Source organism: Leucoraja erinacea, chromosome 2, assembly GCF_028641065.1.
Source record: "Leucoraja erinacea ecotype New England chromosome 2, Leri_hhj_1, whole genome shotgun sequence".
NCBI lineage: Eukaryota > Metazoa > Chordata > Chondrichthyes > Rajiformes > Rajidae > Leucoraja > Leucoraja erinaceus.
The window spans coordinates 23,798,635-23,816,054 of record NC_073378.1 but is presented as its reverse complement, the minus strand read 5'-3'; the positions used below and the strand labels follow the sequence as shown (position 1 = coordinate 23,816,054).

Here is a 17,420-nt window from a genome sequence, read left to right as displayed (position 1 = left end):
GAACAAGGGCAGGAACTACACAGTAAATGGTAGGCCTCTGGGTAGTGTTGTAGATCAAAAGGATCTAGGATAACAGGTGCATGGTTCCTTGAAGATCGAGTTGCAGGTAGATAAGGTGGTCAAAAAGGCTTTTGGCACTTTAGCCTAGATCAGTCAGAGTATTGAGTATAGAAGTTGGGAGGTCATGTTGCAGTTGTATAAGACGTTGGTGAGACTGCATTTGGAATATTGGGTTCAGTTCTGGGCACCACGTTATAGGAAAGATATTGTCAAACTTGAAAGGGTTCAGAAAAGATTTATGAGCATGTTGCCAGGACTGGAGGATATGAGCTATAGGGAGAGGTTGAGTAGGCTGGGACTCTATACCATGGAGCGCAGGAGGATGAGGGCAGATTTTATAGAGGTATACAATATCATGAGAAGAACAGATCGGATAGATGCACAGAGTCTCTTGCCCAGAGTAGGGGAATCGAGGACCAGAGGACATAGGTTCAATGTGAAGGGGGAAAGATTTAATAGGAATCCGAGAGGGAACATTTTCAGTCAAAGGGTGGTGGGTGTATGGAGCAAGCTGCCAGAGAAGGTAGATGAGGCTGGGACTATCCCATTGTTTAAGCAACAGACAGGTACATGGATAGGACAGGTTTGGAGGGATAGGGACCAAGCGCAGGCAAGTGGGACGAGTGTAGCTGGGACATTGTTGGCCGGTGTGGGCAAGTTGGGCCAAAGGGCCTGTTTCCACACAGGGATTATGACTCTAAGATCCCCTCTCATACTTCTAAATTTCAGCGAATACAAGCCCAGTCGACCCATTCTTTCATCATACGTCAGTCCTGCCATCCCGGCCACAACACCGAGCCGTGCGGCACTCCACTCGCCACTGCCTGCCATTCTGAAAAGGATCCGTTCACTCCTACTCTTTGCTTCCGGTCTGCCAACCAATTTTCTATCCATGTCAACACCCTAACCCCAATACCATGTGCTCTAATTTTTGTCACCAGTCTCCCATGCGGGACCTTATCAAATGCTTTCTGAAAGTCTAGATACACTACATCCACTGGCTCCCCTTCATCCATTTTACTTGTCACATCCTCAAAAAATTCCAGAAGATTAGTTAAGCATGATTTCCCTTTCATAATTCCATGTTCTTGGACTAATCCTTTTATTGCTATCCAAATGCCCCATTATTACTCTTCTTTAATAATTGACTCCAGCATCTTTCCCACCACTGAAGTCGGGCTAATAGGCCTTTCTCACGGGGCGACTTGACGCAAGAGTTGAACATCGTGGGAACCTCGTACGATAACCGTACGGTATTCGTGGACCACCGTGGACCACCGTGGTGTTAAAGGCAGGTAATCGTGTAATTTGTTGACTCGGGAGCAAATTCAAGCAAGCTTGAATTTCTCCAAGAGTGACTTGTACACTTGTGGTTGAACATTGCAACATTATATGCACGTAGTGGCCAGTGCGATATCCGTAATAACTCTTGCGTTTACCGTGGGAACTCCTGCGAACAGTGAACCCGGAAGCTGGACAGAGGGGAAGAAGGTGAGTAAAAATTGTCTTCTGTGGGATTGAATTAAAAAAATAAAGATTTGCATCCGCATATGGACCAACTTATTCATGAGTTATGTTAATGAGATTCAAGAAAATAACTATAATCTTTAAAAGGGACTTTACTGAAAGTCCCGCATTTTTATGGTCCGTGAGAAATTTTTCACATGTACTTCTTTGAGAGATACAGCTCGGAGTCCTCGCCGACTAGCGATCGATGCCTTTCCGAAGCAGGGTCCAGAACGCTACCAATCAATGTTCCCCAGATACCCGTGTAAGGAGTGAACTGCACATGCTGGTTTAAACCGAAGACAGACACAAAAAGCTGGAGTAACTCAGCGAGTCAAGCAGCATCTCTGGAGAAAAATAGGTGATGTTTCGGGACGAGACACATCTTCAGACTCAATTCCGATTAGGATGTCTGAAGAAGGGTTTCGATTCGAATCGCCACCTATTCTTTTTCTCCAGAGATGCTGCCTGACCCGCTGACTTACTCCAGCTTTTTATGTTTTTCTTCCCAGATCTGACTTACCTGCTGAGTTACACCAACATTTTGTGTCTTTTGTGCGTATTAACCAGCATCTGCAGTTCCTTTAGACATTACATAACTTCAGATTTTAGAGATATAGCGTGGAAACAGGCCCTTCGGCCCACCGAGTCCGCGCCGACCACCTATTCTTATACACTCCAGGGACAATTTTACAATGTTACCGAAGCCGATTAACTTACAAACCTGTAATCTCTGGAGTGTGAGAGGAAACCGGTGCACTCGGAGAAAACCCACGCGGTCACAGGGAGAACATACAAACTCCATACAGACTGCACCCATGGTCAGGATCGAACCCCGGTCTCTGGGGCTGTGAGGCAGCAACTCTACCACTGTGCCGCATGTAGTCAGATTTAATAAATTGCTGGTGTTGCTTCCAAAGACAGAGGCATTGATAATATTAGATCAGAATTGCATCTTTCCGCTAATAGAGTCAATTATTAGTCAATTAATAATAGAATCAATTATTGTTGGTGACATTTCACCTACGAATATCAGACTATTTTCCCAACGGTAAGGGCCAATTAGGCATAGCAAAAGGTATGAACACTTTTAAACATTTTTTTCTGACTATTTTGTCAAATGCAAATACAGGGAGAATGATCAAAGTGCTCACATGGCTCACTCTGTTAGAAGCGTCCTGAGTTTAAATGTTCTGTGTATTCCTTCTTAAAGTATACATTTTTGTGTGGCCAGAAGTGCGATTGAGAACAGCTGGGAAAGGGCGGAGGGGGCGTCACGAATAACAGCGTTTCCCTGGCCATATTATGGCCCATTCCCCAACCGTAACATTAATCAAGCTCTGTCTAACTCAGCCTTCACACCATCCCCCTGTGACATGCTGGGCGGGCTGTGGGCCGAATGGCCTGCCAACGGGAGTCAGAGACTTGACACTGAGATCCATTGTGCAGGAAGGAACTGCGGATGCTGGTTTTTACCGAAGATAGACACAAACGCCACCTGTTCATTTTCTCCAGAGATGTTGCCTGACCCATTGAGTTACTCCAACATTTTGTGTCTGTGTTCACTATGAACATTGAATTATTTAATTTTAGGTAACTTACACTCTCTCTCTCTCCCTCGCCCACCCCCTCCTGCCCCCCCCCCCCCCCCCCCCCCCCCCCATGCAGTAAATGTCGGTTAACCAGTCCAAGGTTTGCAACGATGGTTCTCTCTTGGGATCACACTATCCCTAGCCAACAATTGGCCTATCAGGGAACCAAATATAGACATAAAGTGCTGGAGTGACTCAGTGGGTCAGGCAGCATCTCTGGAGGAAAGGGTTAGGCGACATTTCGGGTCGGGACCCCTCTTCAAAATACCCTGCTGAGGTCATCTGTTGTTGTCCCTGATTTGTCCCGGTCTTTTCTTGCTTCCAGTTCCCCCCTACAATCATCCCGAAGAAGGGTCCTGACCAAAAATGGAATCTATTCCTTTTCTCCAGAGATGCTGCTTGGCCCGCTGAGTTACTCCAGCATTTTGTGTCTAACTGTGCTGATTCAGACAGTTTTTGATTATCAAGGATTCTGCACTGACTCTTTACTCTGAAACACACGTTGGAAATTTAAACTTGGGTGCAACTAACATCGTCTAAGTAATGTGGCATCTTCCTGCAGTAAAGTCACGGCATTAGTACAGGCATGTCTCCAAATGAGCCAATTCAACCAAGGGAGGATATTTATAGTGTGTGAAAAAAAAGTGACATCATTTGTGCCACGTGACACTTCACAGTTCACAATGTTCATTCAAGATTTAACAGGAAAGCTCGGGAGACGGGCAAGTCACTCGCACAAATAACAGAAATGCCGAGTACCGTGGGAACTCTTTATCTACCCCCCGTTATATCGTGTGATATCATGCTAGACCACGACCACTTCACTCTGGTTACATCTTGCATTGTCGCCCCGTGAGAAAGCGCTATAATTAACTGGTCTGTAATTCCCCGTTTTCTCTCTCGCTCCTTTCTTGAAAAGTGGGATAACATTAGCTATCCTCCAATCCACAGGAACTGATCCTGAATCTATTGAACATTGAAAAATGATCACCAATGCGTCCACTATTTCTAGAGCCACCTCCCTGAGGACCCTGGGATGCAGACCATCACGCCCAGAGGATTTATCATCCTTCAGTCCCATTAGCCTACCCAATACTATTTCTCGCCTAATGAAAATTTATTTCAGTTCCTCTACCCCCTTAGATCCTCTGTCCTCCAGTACATCTGGGAGATTGTTTGTGTCTTCCTTAGTGAAGACAGATCCGAAGTATCTGTTCAACTCTTCTGCCATTTCCTTGTTCCCCATAATAATTTCACCCGTGTCTGCCTGCAAGGAACCCACATTTGACTTTGCTATTCTTTTTCCCTTAACACATCAAAGAAGCTTTTACTGTCCTTCTTTATATTCCTGGCCAGCTTCCCCTCGTACTTCATCTTTTCAGCCCGTATTACCCGTTTTGTTTCATTCTGTTGTCCTATGACATTTTCCCAATCCTCTTGTTTCAGGCTACTCTTTGCTGTGTTATACATCTTTTCTTTTAGTTTTATTCTATCCCTACCTTCTCTTGTCAGCCACGGTTGCCTCCTACTCCCCTTAGAATCTTTCTTCCTTTTTGGAATGAAATGATCCTGCGTCTTCCGGATTAAGCCCAGAAATTCCTGCCATTGCTGTTCCACCATCATTCCTGCTAGGATCCCTTTCCAGTCTACTTTGGCCAACTCCCCTCTCATGCCTTCACAGTCCCCTAAGAGTAGCTGGAAGCCAGAGGATTGGGAAACTTTCATAGGACAACAGAAGGAAACAAAACGGGCAATACGGGCTGACAAGATGGTAAAGCTTGTAAATTGTTCCATGTGTAGAATAGCGCTAGTGTATGGGGGTCGCTGGTTGGCGCGGACTCGGTGGACCAAAGGGCCTGTTTCCGCGCTGCATCCCTAAACTAAACGTTAATCGCGTTATTTCCTTATCATGTATCTGTACACTGTGGATGGCCGATTGCAAAAATAATTTCACTACACCTAGGTGTATGTGACAAAATAAATTTGAAATTTGAATTTGAAATTTGAATTTGTAATCATGTATTTTCTCTCTGACTGGTTAGCATGCAACAACAGCTTTTCACTATACAAGCTATTCACATGGCAATAAACTAAACTCAAAACTCACTTATAGCAGAATCGCCAGCTCTGATACACAGAGAAAAAACAAATTAACTGAAATTGAAGAAGACAATATAGACTCTGGTTGGCTGCAATGTACCCAGATGGCAAATGGGATGCTGTTCCTCAAGCTTGTCCTATCAAAAAACAACAAGGATGATAAAAAATAGATTACTTCTGCTGTTGTGAAATCTTGGACAAGGAAATGTAAGCTGCAGCTGTTATAGCTATTGGGAGGTGTGAGGTCAAATAGTGATGAGCTCGCTTCCTATAAAAATGATATGAAATTCCAATAGAGCAACGTTTAAGGGTGTGATTTTTAAAAGGATCAGGCTGAACAAAATACACAATATTCAATTAGAAACTGAAAATGGAAAACTGCAAATGCGAGAAAGATGAAATGGAAATGAAAATGCTGGAATGACTCTGGAGGAAAACATAGAAACATAGAAATTAGGTGCATGGAAAAGAATCAGTATTAATATATATTAGGTTCAATTATTGTTCAATTGATGCTGTAATTGTTATATGGTTATATGGTTCAAGGCCCTTTGCCAGAACTTGGAAAGGGGAAAAAAAAGTTATTTCAGATGTGGTGGGATGGGGTGTGGCATTGGATTAGAGACCCCAAAGCAATGAAGATAGAGAGGAGATTTGATAATTGTGGACAGGATGGCTATAGAAATGTAGAAGCATAAAATCTATTTTAAATTCACCCAGTGAATTGGGCTCCACTGCCTTCTTTGGCAGAGAATTCCACAAATTCACAACTGTCTGGGTAAAAAAGTGTTTTCTCATCTCAAAAGACTTAAGAAGGGGAAATCTTGCTTGACAAATCTTTGGGGATTTTTTGAGGATGTAACAAGTAGAATGGATAAGGTAGAGCCAGTGGGTGTGGTGCACCTGGACTTTCAGCAAGCCTTTGATAAGGTCCTTGTTATTGAGGGAGTGCAGCGTAGGTTTACAAGGTTAATTCCCGGGATGGCGGGACTGTCATATGCTGAGAGAATGGAGCAGCTGGGCTTGTACACTCTGGAGTTTAGAAGAATGAGAGGGGATCTCATTGAAACATATAAGATTTTTAAGGGCTTGGACATGCCAGAGGCAGGAAACATGTTCTCGATGTTGGGGGAGTCCAGAACCAGGGGCCACAGTTTAAGAATAAGTAGTAAACCATTTAGAATGGAGACAAGGAAACACTTTTTCTCACAGTGAGTGGTGAGTCTGTGGAATTCTCTGCCTCAGAGGGCGGTGGAGGCGGGTTCTCTGGATACTTTCAAGAGAGAGCTAGATAGGGCTCTTATAAATAGCGGAGTCAGGGGATATGGGGAGAAGGCAGGAACAGGGTACTGATTGGGGATGATCAGCCATGATCACATTGAATGGCGGTGCTGGCTCGAAGGGCCAAATAGCCTACTCCTGCACCTATTTGCTATTGTCTATTGAGATGAGAAAAAAAATTACCCAGAGAGTTGTGAATTTGTGGAATTCTCTGCCAACAGAAGGCACTGGAGGCCAATTCACTGGGTGACTTTAAAAGAGAGATTATGTTTCTACATTTCTATACCCATCCTGTCCACAATTATCAAATCTCCTCTCTATCTTCATTGCTTTGGGGTCTCTAATCCAATGCCACACCCCATCCCACCACATAGAAACATAGAAACATAGAAATTAGGTGCAGGAGTAGGCCATTCGGCCCTTCGAGCCTGCACCGCCATTCAATATGATCATGGCTGATCATCCAACTCAGTATCCCGTACCTGCCTTCTCTCCATACCCCCTGATCCCCTTAGCCACAAGGGCCACATCTAACTCCCTCTTAAATATAGCCAATGAACTGGCCTCAACTACCCTCTGTGGCAGAGAGTTCCAGAGACATCTGAAATAACTTTTTTTTTCCCCTTTCCAAGTTCTGGCAATTCCAGTCATTCCAGTTCCATTTCAGTCATTTTCAGTTCCATTTCAGCTTTCCCGCATTTGCAGCTTTCAATTTCAGTTTCTAATTGACTATTGTGTATTTTGTTCAGCCTGATCCTTTTAAAAATCACACCCTTAAACCATATAACAATTACAGCACGGAAACAGGCCATCTCGGCCCTTCAAGTCCGTGCCGAACACTTATTCTCCCCTAGTCCCATCTACCTGCACTCAGACCATAACCCTCCATTCCTTTCCCGTTCATATACCTATCCAATTTATTTTTAAATGATAAAATCAAACCTGCCTCCACCACTTCCTCTGGAAGCTCATTCCACACAGCTACCACTCTCTGAGTAAAGAAGTTCCCCCTCATGTTACCCCTAAACTTCTGTCCCTTAATTCTCAAGTCATGTTCTATTGAATCTTCCCTACTCTCAATGGGAAAAGCTTATCCACGTCAACTCTGTCTATCCCTCTCATCATTTTAAAGACCTCTATCAAGTCCACCATGAACCTTCTGCGCTCCAAAAAAAAGCCCTATCTTGGTCAACCTTTCTCTGTAAAAGTTGCTGAAACCCAGGCAACATTCTAGTAAATCTCTGTACTCTCTCTATTTTGTTGACATCCTTCCTATAATTAGGCGACCCAAATTGTACACCATACTCCAGAATTGGCCTCACCAAAGCCTTGTACAATTTTAACATTACATCCCAACTTCTATACTCAATGCTCTGATTTATAAAGGCCAGCACACCAAAAGCTTTCTTTACCACCCTATCTACATGAAATTCCACCTTCAGGGAACTGTGCACAGTTAATCCTAGATCCCTCTGTTCAACTGCATTCCTCAATTCGCTACCATTTTACCATGTACGTCCTATTTTGATTTGTCCTGCCAAGATGTAGCACCTCACACTTATCAGCATTAAACTCCATCTGCCATCTTTCAGCCCACTCTTCCAGATGGCCTAAATCTCTCTGTAGATTTTGAAAATCTACTTCATTATCCACAACCCCACCTATCTTAGTATCATCTGCATACTTACTAATCCAATTTACCACACCATCATCCAGATCATTGATGTACATGACAAACAACAGTGGACCCAACACAGATCCCTGAGGCACCCCACTAGTCACTGACCTCCAACCTGACAAACATCCATCCACCATTACTCTGCGGCATCTCCCATTCAACCACTGTTGAATCCATCTTGCTACTCCACCATTAATACCCAACAATTGAACCTTCTTAACCAACCTTCCATGAGGAACCTTGTCAAAGGCCTAACTGAAGTCCAGATAGACAACATCCACTGCTTTACCCTCATCAATTTCCCTAGTAGCCTCTTCAAAAAATTCACGAAGATAGGTCAAACATGACCTTCCAGGCAAATATCCATGTTGACTGTTCCTAATCAGAACCTGTTTATCCAGATGCTTATATATTATCTCTAAGTATCCTTTCCATTAATTTGCTTGCCACTGACGTCAAACTAACAGGTTTATAATTGCTAGGTTTACTCTTAGAACCCTTTTTAAACAATGGAACAACATGCACAGTACGCCAATCCTCTGGCACTATTCCCGTTTCTAATGACATTTGAAATATTTCTGTCATAGCCACTGCTATTTCAACACTAACTTCCCTCAATGTCCTAGGGAATATCCTGTCAGGACCTGGAGACTTATCCACTTTTATATTTTTCAAACATGTCAGTACTTCCTTTCTTTGAATATCATAGTTTCCATAGCTACTCTACTTGTTTCCCTTACCTCACATAATTCAATATCCTTCTCCTTGGTGAATACCGAAGAAAATAAATCGTTTAATATCTCCCCCATCTCTTTTGGCTCTGCAGATAGCTGTCCACTCTGACCCTCTAATGGACCAATTTTATCCCTCGTTATCCTTTTGCTATTAATATAGCTGTAGAAACCCTTTGGATTTACTTTCAGCTTACTTGCCAAAGCAACCTCATATTTTCTTTTAGCTTTTCTAATTTCTTTCTTAAGATTGTTTTTACATTCTTTATACTCCTCAAGCACTCTACTCTATTTACTCTATGCTGCCTATAATTATTGTAGATCTCTCTCTTTTTCCGAACCAAATGTCCAATTTCCCTTGAAAACCAAGGCTCTTTCCAATGTTTACTATTTCAACCGAACAGGGACATAAAGATTCTGTACTCTTAAAATTTCACCTTTAAATGTCCTCCATTTCTCTTCTACATCCGTCCAATAAAATAAAAAGTCCCAATTCACTCCTTTTAAATCCTTTCGCATCTCCTCAAAGTTAGCCCTTCTCCAATCAAAAATCTCAACCCTAGGTCCAGTTCTGACCCTCTCCATAATTATATTGAAACTAATGGTACTGGACCCAAAGTGCTCCCCAACGCATACCTCTGCCACCTGACCTGTATCATTTCCTTACAGGAGTTCCAGCACTGCCCCTTCTCTAGTAGGTGCCTCTATGTATTTCTGCACACATTTTACCAACTCCAAACCATCCAGCCCATTTACAGAATGTGTTTCCCTGTCTATGTGTGGAAAATTGAAATCTCCCACAATCAGTACCTTGTGCTTACTACTAATATCTGCTATCTCCTTACATATTTGCTCTTCCAATTCTCGCTCCCCATTTGGCAGTCTATAATACACCCCTATAAGTGTTGCTACACCTTTCCCATTTCTCACTTCCACCCAAATAGCCTCCCTAGACGAGCCCTCTAATCTATCCTGCCAAAGCACTGCTGTAATGTCTTCCCTGACAAGCAATGCAACACCTCCACCTCTAGCCCCTCCAATTCTATCACACCTGAAGCAACAAAATCCTGCAATATTTAGTTTCCAATCAGAGCCCTCCTGCAACCATGTTTCACTGATCGCCACAACATCATACTTCCAGGTGTCAATCCAGGCTCTAAGCTCATCCACCTTTCTTACACAAATATACACATTTAAGAAACCCCCCGCCTCTCATTCTCTGTTTATTGTCTTTTTCTTCTTTCTCCCCTACATTTTGGGTCCGAGTGCTTCCCTTCTCTGCCTCCTGCCTCACACACTGTCTACTAGCTTTCTCTATTTGAGTCCCTCCCCCCAGCCATTCTAGTTTAAAGTCTCCCCAGTAGCCTTTGCAAATCTCTCCGCCAGGATATTAAGAGGTTGCTTAAACGTTGCTCTGTTATTGGAATTTCATATAATTTTTATAGGAAGCGAGCTCATTACAATTTGACCTCACACCTCCTAATAGCTATAACAGCTGCAACTTACATTTCCTTGTCCAAGATTTCACGACAGCAGATTTTTTATCATCCTTGTTGTTTTTTGATAAGACAACGGATCTTGGCATTAATTTTTTTAATTTATGCCCCCATTGTGCTTTTTAAATCTGTGTCCTCATTCCTTACATTGACAGCAAACTAAAATCATTTCCCCCACCTTTATCATGCCTATACCCATCTTGTTCACAATTATCAAATCTCCTCTCTATCTTCATTGCTTTAGAAATGCTTGTGACAAAGGCAAAGCAGTTATAATGGGTGACTTCAATCTACATATAGATTGGGTGAATCAAACTGGCAGGGGTGCTGAGGAAGAAGATTTTTTGGAATGTATGCGGGATAGTTATCTAAATCAACATGTAGAGGAACCAACGAGAGAGCTGGCTATTTTAGACTGGGTATTGAGTAATGAGGAAGGGTTAGTTAGTAGTCTTGTTGTGCGTGGCCCCTTGGGCAAGAGTGACCATAATATGGTTGAGTTCTTCATTAGGATGGAGAGTGACATTGTTAATTCAGAAACAATGGTTTTGAACTTAAAGAAAGGTAACTTTGAGGGTATGAGACGTGAATTGGCCAAGATTGACTGGCAATTAATTTTAAAAGGGTTGACGGTGGATATGCAATGGAAGGCATTTAAAGACTGCATGGATGAACTACAAAAATTGTTCATCCCAGTTTGGCAAAAGAATAAATCAGGGAAGGTAGTACATCCATGGATAACAAGGGAAATCAGGGATAGTATCAAAGCAAAGGATGATGCGTACAAACTAGCCAGAAAAAGCAGCATACCGGAGAACTGGGAGAAATTCAGAGACCAGCAGAGGAGGATGAAGGGCTCAATTAGGAAAGGAAAAATGGATTATGAAAGAAAACTAGCAGGGAACATAAAAACTGACTGCAAAAGTTTTTATAGATATGTGAAAAGAAAGAGATTAGTTAAAACAAATGTAGGTCCCTTGCAGTCAGAAACAGGTGAGTTGATCATGGGGAACCATGATATGGCGGACAAATTGAATAACTACTTTGGTTCCGTCTTCACTAAGGAAGACATAAATGATCTGCCGGAAATAGTAGGGGCCCGCGGGTCAAAGGAGGTGGAGGAATTGAGTGAAATCCAGGTTAGTCGGGAAGTGGTGTTGGGTAAATTGAATGGATTAAAGGCCGATAAATCCCCAGGGCCAGATAGGCTGCATCCCAGAGTACTTAAGGAAGTAGCTCCAGAAATAGTGGATGCATTAGTAATAATCTTTCAAAACTCTTTAGATTCTGGAGTAGTTCCAGAGGATTGGCGGGTAGCAAACGTAACCCCACTTTTTAAGAAGGGAGGGAGAGAGAAAACGGGGAACTACAGACCAGTTAGTCTAACATCGGTAGTGGGGAAACTGCTAGAGTCAGTTATTAAAGATGGGATAGCAGCACATTTGGAAAGTGGTGAAATCATTGGACAAAGTCAGCATGGATTTACGAAAGGTAAATCATGTCTAACGAATCTTATAGAATTTTTCGAGGATGTAACTAGTAGCGTGGATAGGGGAGAACCAGTGGATGTGGTGTATCTGGACTTCCAGAAGGCTTTCGACAAGGTCCCACATAAGAGATTAGTACACAAACTTAAAGCACATGGCATTGGGGGTTCAGTATTAATGTGGATAGAGAACTGGCTGGCAAACAGGAAGCAAAGAGTAGGAGTAAACGGATCCTTTTCACAATGGCAGGCAGTGACTAGTGGGGTACCGCAAGGCTCAGTACTGGGACCCCAGCTATTTACAATATATATTAATGATCTGGATGAGGGAATTGAAGGCAATATCTCCAAGTTTGCGGATGACACTAAGCTGGGGGGCAGTGTTAGGTGTGAGGAGGATGCTAGGAGACTGCAAGGTGACTTGGATAGGCTGGGTGAGTGGGCAAATGTTTGGCAGATGCAGTATAATGTGGATAAATGTGAGGTTATCCATTTTGGTGGCAAAAACGGGAAAGCAGATTATTATCTAAATGGTGGCTGATTGGGAAAGGGGGAGATACAGCGAGACCTGGGTGTCATGGTACACCAGTCATTGAAGGTAGGCATGCAGGTGCAGCAGGCAGTAAAGAAAGCAAATGGTATGTTGGCTTTCATAGCAAGAGGATTTGAGTATAGGAGCAGGGAGGTTCTACTGCAGTTGTACAGGGTCTTGGTGAGACCACACCTGGAGTATTGCGTACAGTTTTGGTCTCCAAATCTGAGGAAGGACATTATTGCCATAGAGGGAGTGCAGAGACGGTTCACCAGACTGATTCCTGGGATGTCAGGACTGTCTTATGAAGAAAGACTGGATAGACTTGGTTTATACTCTCTAGAATTTAGGAGATTGAGAGGGGATCTTATAGAAACTTACAAAATTCTTAAGGGGTTGGACAGGCTAGATGCGGGAAGATTGTTCCCGATGTTGGGGAAGTCCAGGACAAGGGGTCACAGCTTAAGTATAAGGGGGAAATCCTTTAGAACCGAGATGAGGAGAACTTTTTTCACACAGAGAGTGGTGAATCTCTGGAACTCTCTGCCACAGAGGGTAGTTGAGGCCAGTTCATTGGCTATATTTAAGAGGTAGTTAGATGTGGCCCTTGTGGCCAAGGGGATCAGAGGGTATGGAGAGAAGGCAGGTACGGGATACGGAGTTGGATGATCAGCCATGATCATATTGAATGGCGGTGCAGGCTCGAAGGGCCGAATGGCCTACTCCTGCACCTAATTTCTATGTTTCTATGTTTCTATATGCTTTGGGGTCTCTAATCTAATATTATAACTAACATCATTCGATCCTGGAACCTTTCCAGTAATTCCCTTCTACCCTCTCACCAGATCTTTCACATTCTTCCTCACACAGAACAAAGAAACAGCACCTGGGCCCGCCATGTCTATGCCAACCTTTAAGTTCCCATCCAAACTAATCCTGTTTACCAGCCTTTGATTCAGGGCATTTCTATGCTCTGGTGATTCAAGTGCCATCTAGATAGCTTTTAAATGTTGGGAGAGTACCTGCCTCCACCAGTCATCAGCCAATCCATTCCCGATCCCAAATGTACCCGGGGTGTAAAGATCCCAATTAATTCTCCATCCCACTGCCAATTTGACCTGCTGGTGCTTTGCTACACTGTTATACCATGATTGATGCAAGCTTGAGGAACAGCATCCCATTTGCCATCTGGGTACATTGCAGCCAACCAGAGTCTATATTGACTTCTTCAATTTCAGTTAATTTGTTTTTTCTCTGTGTATCAGAGCTGGCGATTTGCTATAAGTGAGTTTTGAGTTTAGTTTATTGTCATGTGAATAGGTTGTATAGTGAAAAGCTGTTGTTGCATGCTAACCAGTCAGAGAGAAAATACATGTTGGCCATCCACAGTGTACAGATGCATGATAAGGAAATAACGCGATTAACGTTTAGTTTAGGGATGCAGCGCGGAAACAGGCCCTTTGGTCCACTGAGTCCGCGCCAACCAGCGACCCCCATACACTAGCGCTATTCTACACATGGGACAATTTACAAGCTTTACCAAAGCCAATTAACCTACAGACCTATACAGCAGCCGTAGTCAAGATCGAACCCAGATTACAATTTGCCATCCACAGTGTGCAGATATGTGATTAGGTGAATAATGTGAATTTCAGGTTTCCCGCATCTGTAGTTTTCCATTTTCTAATTGAATATTGTTTCTTTTGTTCAGACAGATCCTTTTAAAAATCACATCCTTAAACGTTGCTCTGTTATTGGAAACGCAGGAATTCTAACAAACAGCAGCTGTGGAAAGGAAATAAATGAGGCTGACTTTGTGTTCAGGTAAGAGAATGGATGGGAAAATAAAAACAATCTCGGGAGACCTCCAAGTTGTTGCAGCTGCATAAATAATTTTGGACTGCAGTCACTGCTAATGGAGGAAATGTGGGAGTCAATATGGAGACAATTCACTCTCACAAATAGTAACATGATAATGCTTTGATAATCTGGTTTTTCAGTCACAAAAACACAAACATGAAACATGATACATTATTACAGATATGAACTACCCTCTGAGTGAAAAAGTTGCCCCTGAGGTCCCTCTTAAATCTCCCTTATTTCACCTTAAGCACAACCCCTGTAGTTTTAGAATCTTCTAAAGGAAAAATATTGTGCATTCATTATATCCATGTCCCTTGTGATTTTGTGTACATCATATGCCTCCTGTGCTCCAAAGAAAAACATATCGAACCTTTCCCTTTACATCAAATCCGCAAGTCCAGGGATAACTATCTTCCAGGGAAGGACATCCATACCAAAGGATGATTGTAATTACAGGTAGAGCCGAGTTCTTCGACTCTAAAGTGGAAAAGGCATATCCAAACACATTCTAAAATTGAGCAATAATACACCTGCATTTTGTTATTCTGCAATTAACAAATTAACTAGGATATGTTACCTGCTGTCAACTGGCTTACAATGTTGGAAATAGCAGATTAACAGTGCAGTTGCAATATAAAGCATTTCATCCTGAAACGCCACCTATTCCTTTTCTCCAGAAATGCTGTCTGACCCGCTGTCCTGCATTTTGTGCCTATCTTCGGTGTAAACCAGCATCTGCAATTCCTTCCTATACATTATAGTCTACATCACTGACAGGGCTGCAGTTGCTTTACAAATCGGCTATGATCTGGCTCACACTCACCGTGTGAGTACTGACGACACAAAACATTTTTTACACTAAGATCTACTCCAATATGTGTTTAAAAAAAAAAGGGAGATGAAGGTGACTTAGATTCTAAGAATATAAACAGCAAAAAGGCGTGTCAACATTTATGGGAAGAAGACATGAGAATGGTGTTGAGGCGGAAAAATAGATCAGGCATGATTGATTAGCAGAGCAGACTCGATGAAGGCCGAGTTCTTCGACTCTAAAGTGGAAAAGGCATATCCAAACACATTCTAAAATTGAGCAATAATACACCTGCATTTTGTTATTCTGCAATTAACAAATTAACTAGGATATGTGGATAAGCTTTTCCCACTGAGAGTAGGGAAGATTCAAACAAGGGGGCATGACTTGAGAATTAAGGGACTGAAGTTTAGGGGTAACATGAGGGGGAACTTCTTTACTCAGAGAGTGGTGGCTGTGTGGAATGAGCTTCCAGTAAACATATCCATGTCCCTTGTGATTTTGTGTACATCATATGCCCCCTGTGCTCCAAAGAAAAACATATCGAACCTTTCCCTTTACAGCAAATCCGCAAGTCCAGGGAGAACTATCTTCCAGGGAAGGACATCCATACCAAAGGATGATTGTAATTATAGGTAAAGCCGAGTTCTTCGACTCTAAAGTGGAAAAGGCATATCCAAACACATTCTAAAATTGAGCAATAATACACCTGCATTTTGTTATTCTGCAATTAACAAATTAACTAGGATATGTTACCTGCTGTCAACTGGCTTACAATGTTGGAAATAGCAGATTAACAGTGCAATTGCAATATAAAGCATTTCATCCTGAAACGCCACCTATTCCTTTTCTCCAGAAATGCTGTCTGACCCGCTGTCCTGCATTTTGTGCCTATCTTCGGTGTAAACCAGCATCTGCAATTCCTTCCTATACATTATAGTCTACATCACTGACAGGGCTGCAGCTGCTTTACAAATCGGCTATGATCTGGCTCACACTCACCGTGTGAGTACTGACGACACAAAACATTTTTTACACTAAGATCTACTCCAATATGTGTTTAAAAACAAAAGGGAGATGAAGGTGACTTAGATTCTAAGAATATAAACAGCAAAAAGGCGTGTCAACATTTATGGGAAGAAGACATGAGAATGGTGTTGAGGTGGAAAAATAGATCAGGCATGATTGATTAGCAGAGCAGACTCGATGAAGGCCGAGTTCTTCGACTCTAAAGTGGAAAAGGCATATCCAAACACATTCTAAAATTGAGCAATAATACACCTGCATTTTGTTATTCTGCAATTAACAAATTAACTAGGATATGTGGATAAGCTTTTCCCACTGAGAGTAGGGAAGATTCAAACAAGGATAGTTATATGGACGGGAAGGGAATGAAAGGTTATGGTCTGAGCGCAGGTTATGGGACTAGGGGAGAATATGTGTTCGGCACGGACTAGAAGGGTCGAGATGGCCTGTTTCCGTGCTGTAATTGTTATATGGTTATATGGTTATATGATGAGCCAAATGGACTCATTCTGCTCCTTTGTCGTATGTCTTAAGAATGTGAGAGACTGAAATGTGTTACTGAAAACAAATATTTTAAAACAAGACTTTATATAAAGTGGAACCATTGATCTGCAGGAAATAACACTACAAATTGGAAATAACCAGTTCTTTAAGCAGATGAATCGATGTGTTTTTGGATTTCTTCTGTTCATTTACTGCCTTTAACTTGTGCTCATTATTGCAGCAGTGATATGTTTATATCAAAATTTGGCAAAATAATTGTTTTCATATATTTATTTGCAGGTGTAATATTCCACCAATCATGGGTTATGAGGATGATGTGGGAACTAAAACTGATGTTGTGACATTAAACCCAAGTATTCTTAGGAAGAGGTGAATATTATAAATTAAAAATTAAACTAAAGATATATATATAAATGTTAAGAATATTGGATGAGGAAAAAGGCTTGTGAAAAGAAGCATGTGATGTATTTTATCTGCATTTTCAACATTTGTTTATTATCAACATTCTTTTACTTTTTGCCTTCTGGGATCTTCCACCCGACCTCTGATCACTCCTCTGGTGATGATCTGTGTAGTTGAGTTTTGCCGTATTGGCAGGCTGCTACTGATCAGGTTTCCCATCAGCAAGAGATAGTAGCCAATGATAAAGTAAACCATGATATAATGCTGATAGAGTTTTCTGTGTCGGAGGAATGTAGTTGTAATCGATCAACTTTTATCTTCTTACTACCAGTTATTGAAATATGAATCACAT

General features: G+C 42.1%; 1 protein-coding gene across 4 annotated transcripts in view; it reads left to right on the top strand.

The window, feature by feature from the left end:
- Positions 1 to 17,420, top strand: part of LOC129707751 (alpha-2,8-sialyltransferase 8F-like) — a 95,837-nt gene that overhangs the window by 58,625 nt on the left and 19,792 nt on the right. For all 4 annotated transcript variants that reach the window (XM_055653020.1, XM_055653047.1, XM_055653029.1 and 1 more), the window contains exons 5-6: positions 14,174 to 14,286; positions 16,946 to 17,035. In XM_055653020.1, the coding sequence (XP_055508995.1) occupies positions 14,174 to 14,286; positions 16,946 to 17,035 (203 nt within the window). The remainder of the gene's footprint in view (positions 1 to 14,173; positions 14,287 to 16,945; positions 17,036 to 17,420) is intronic.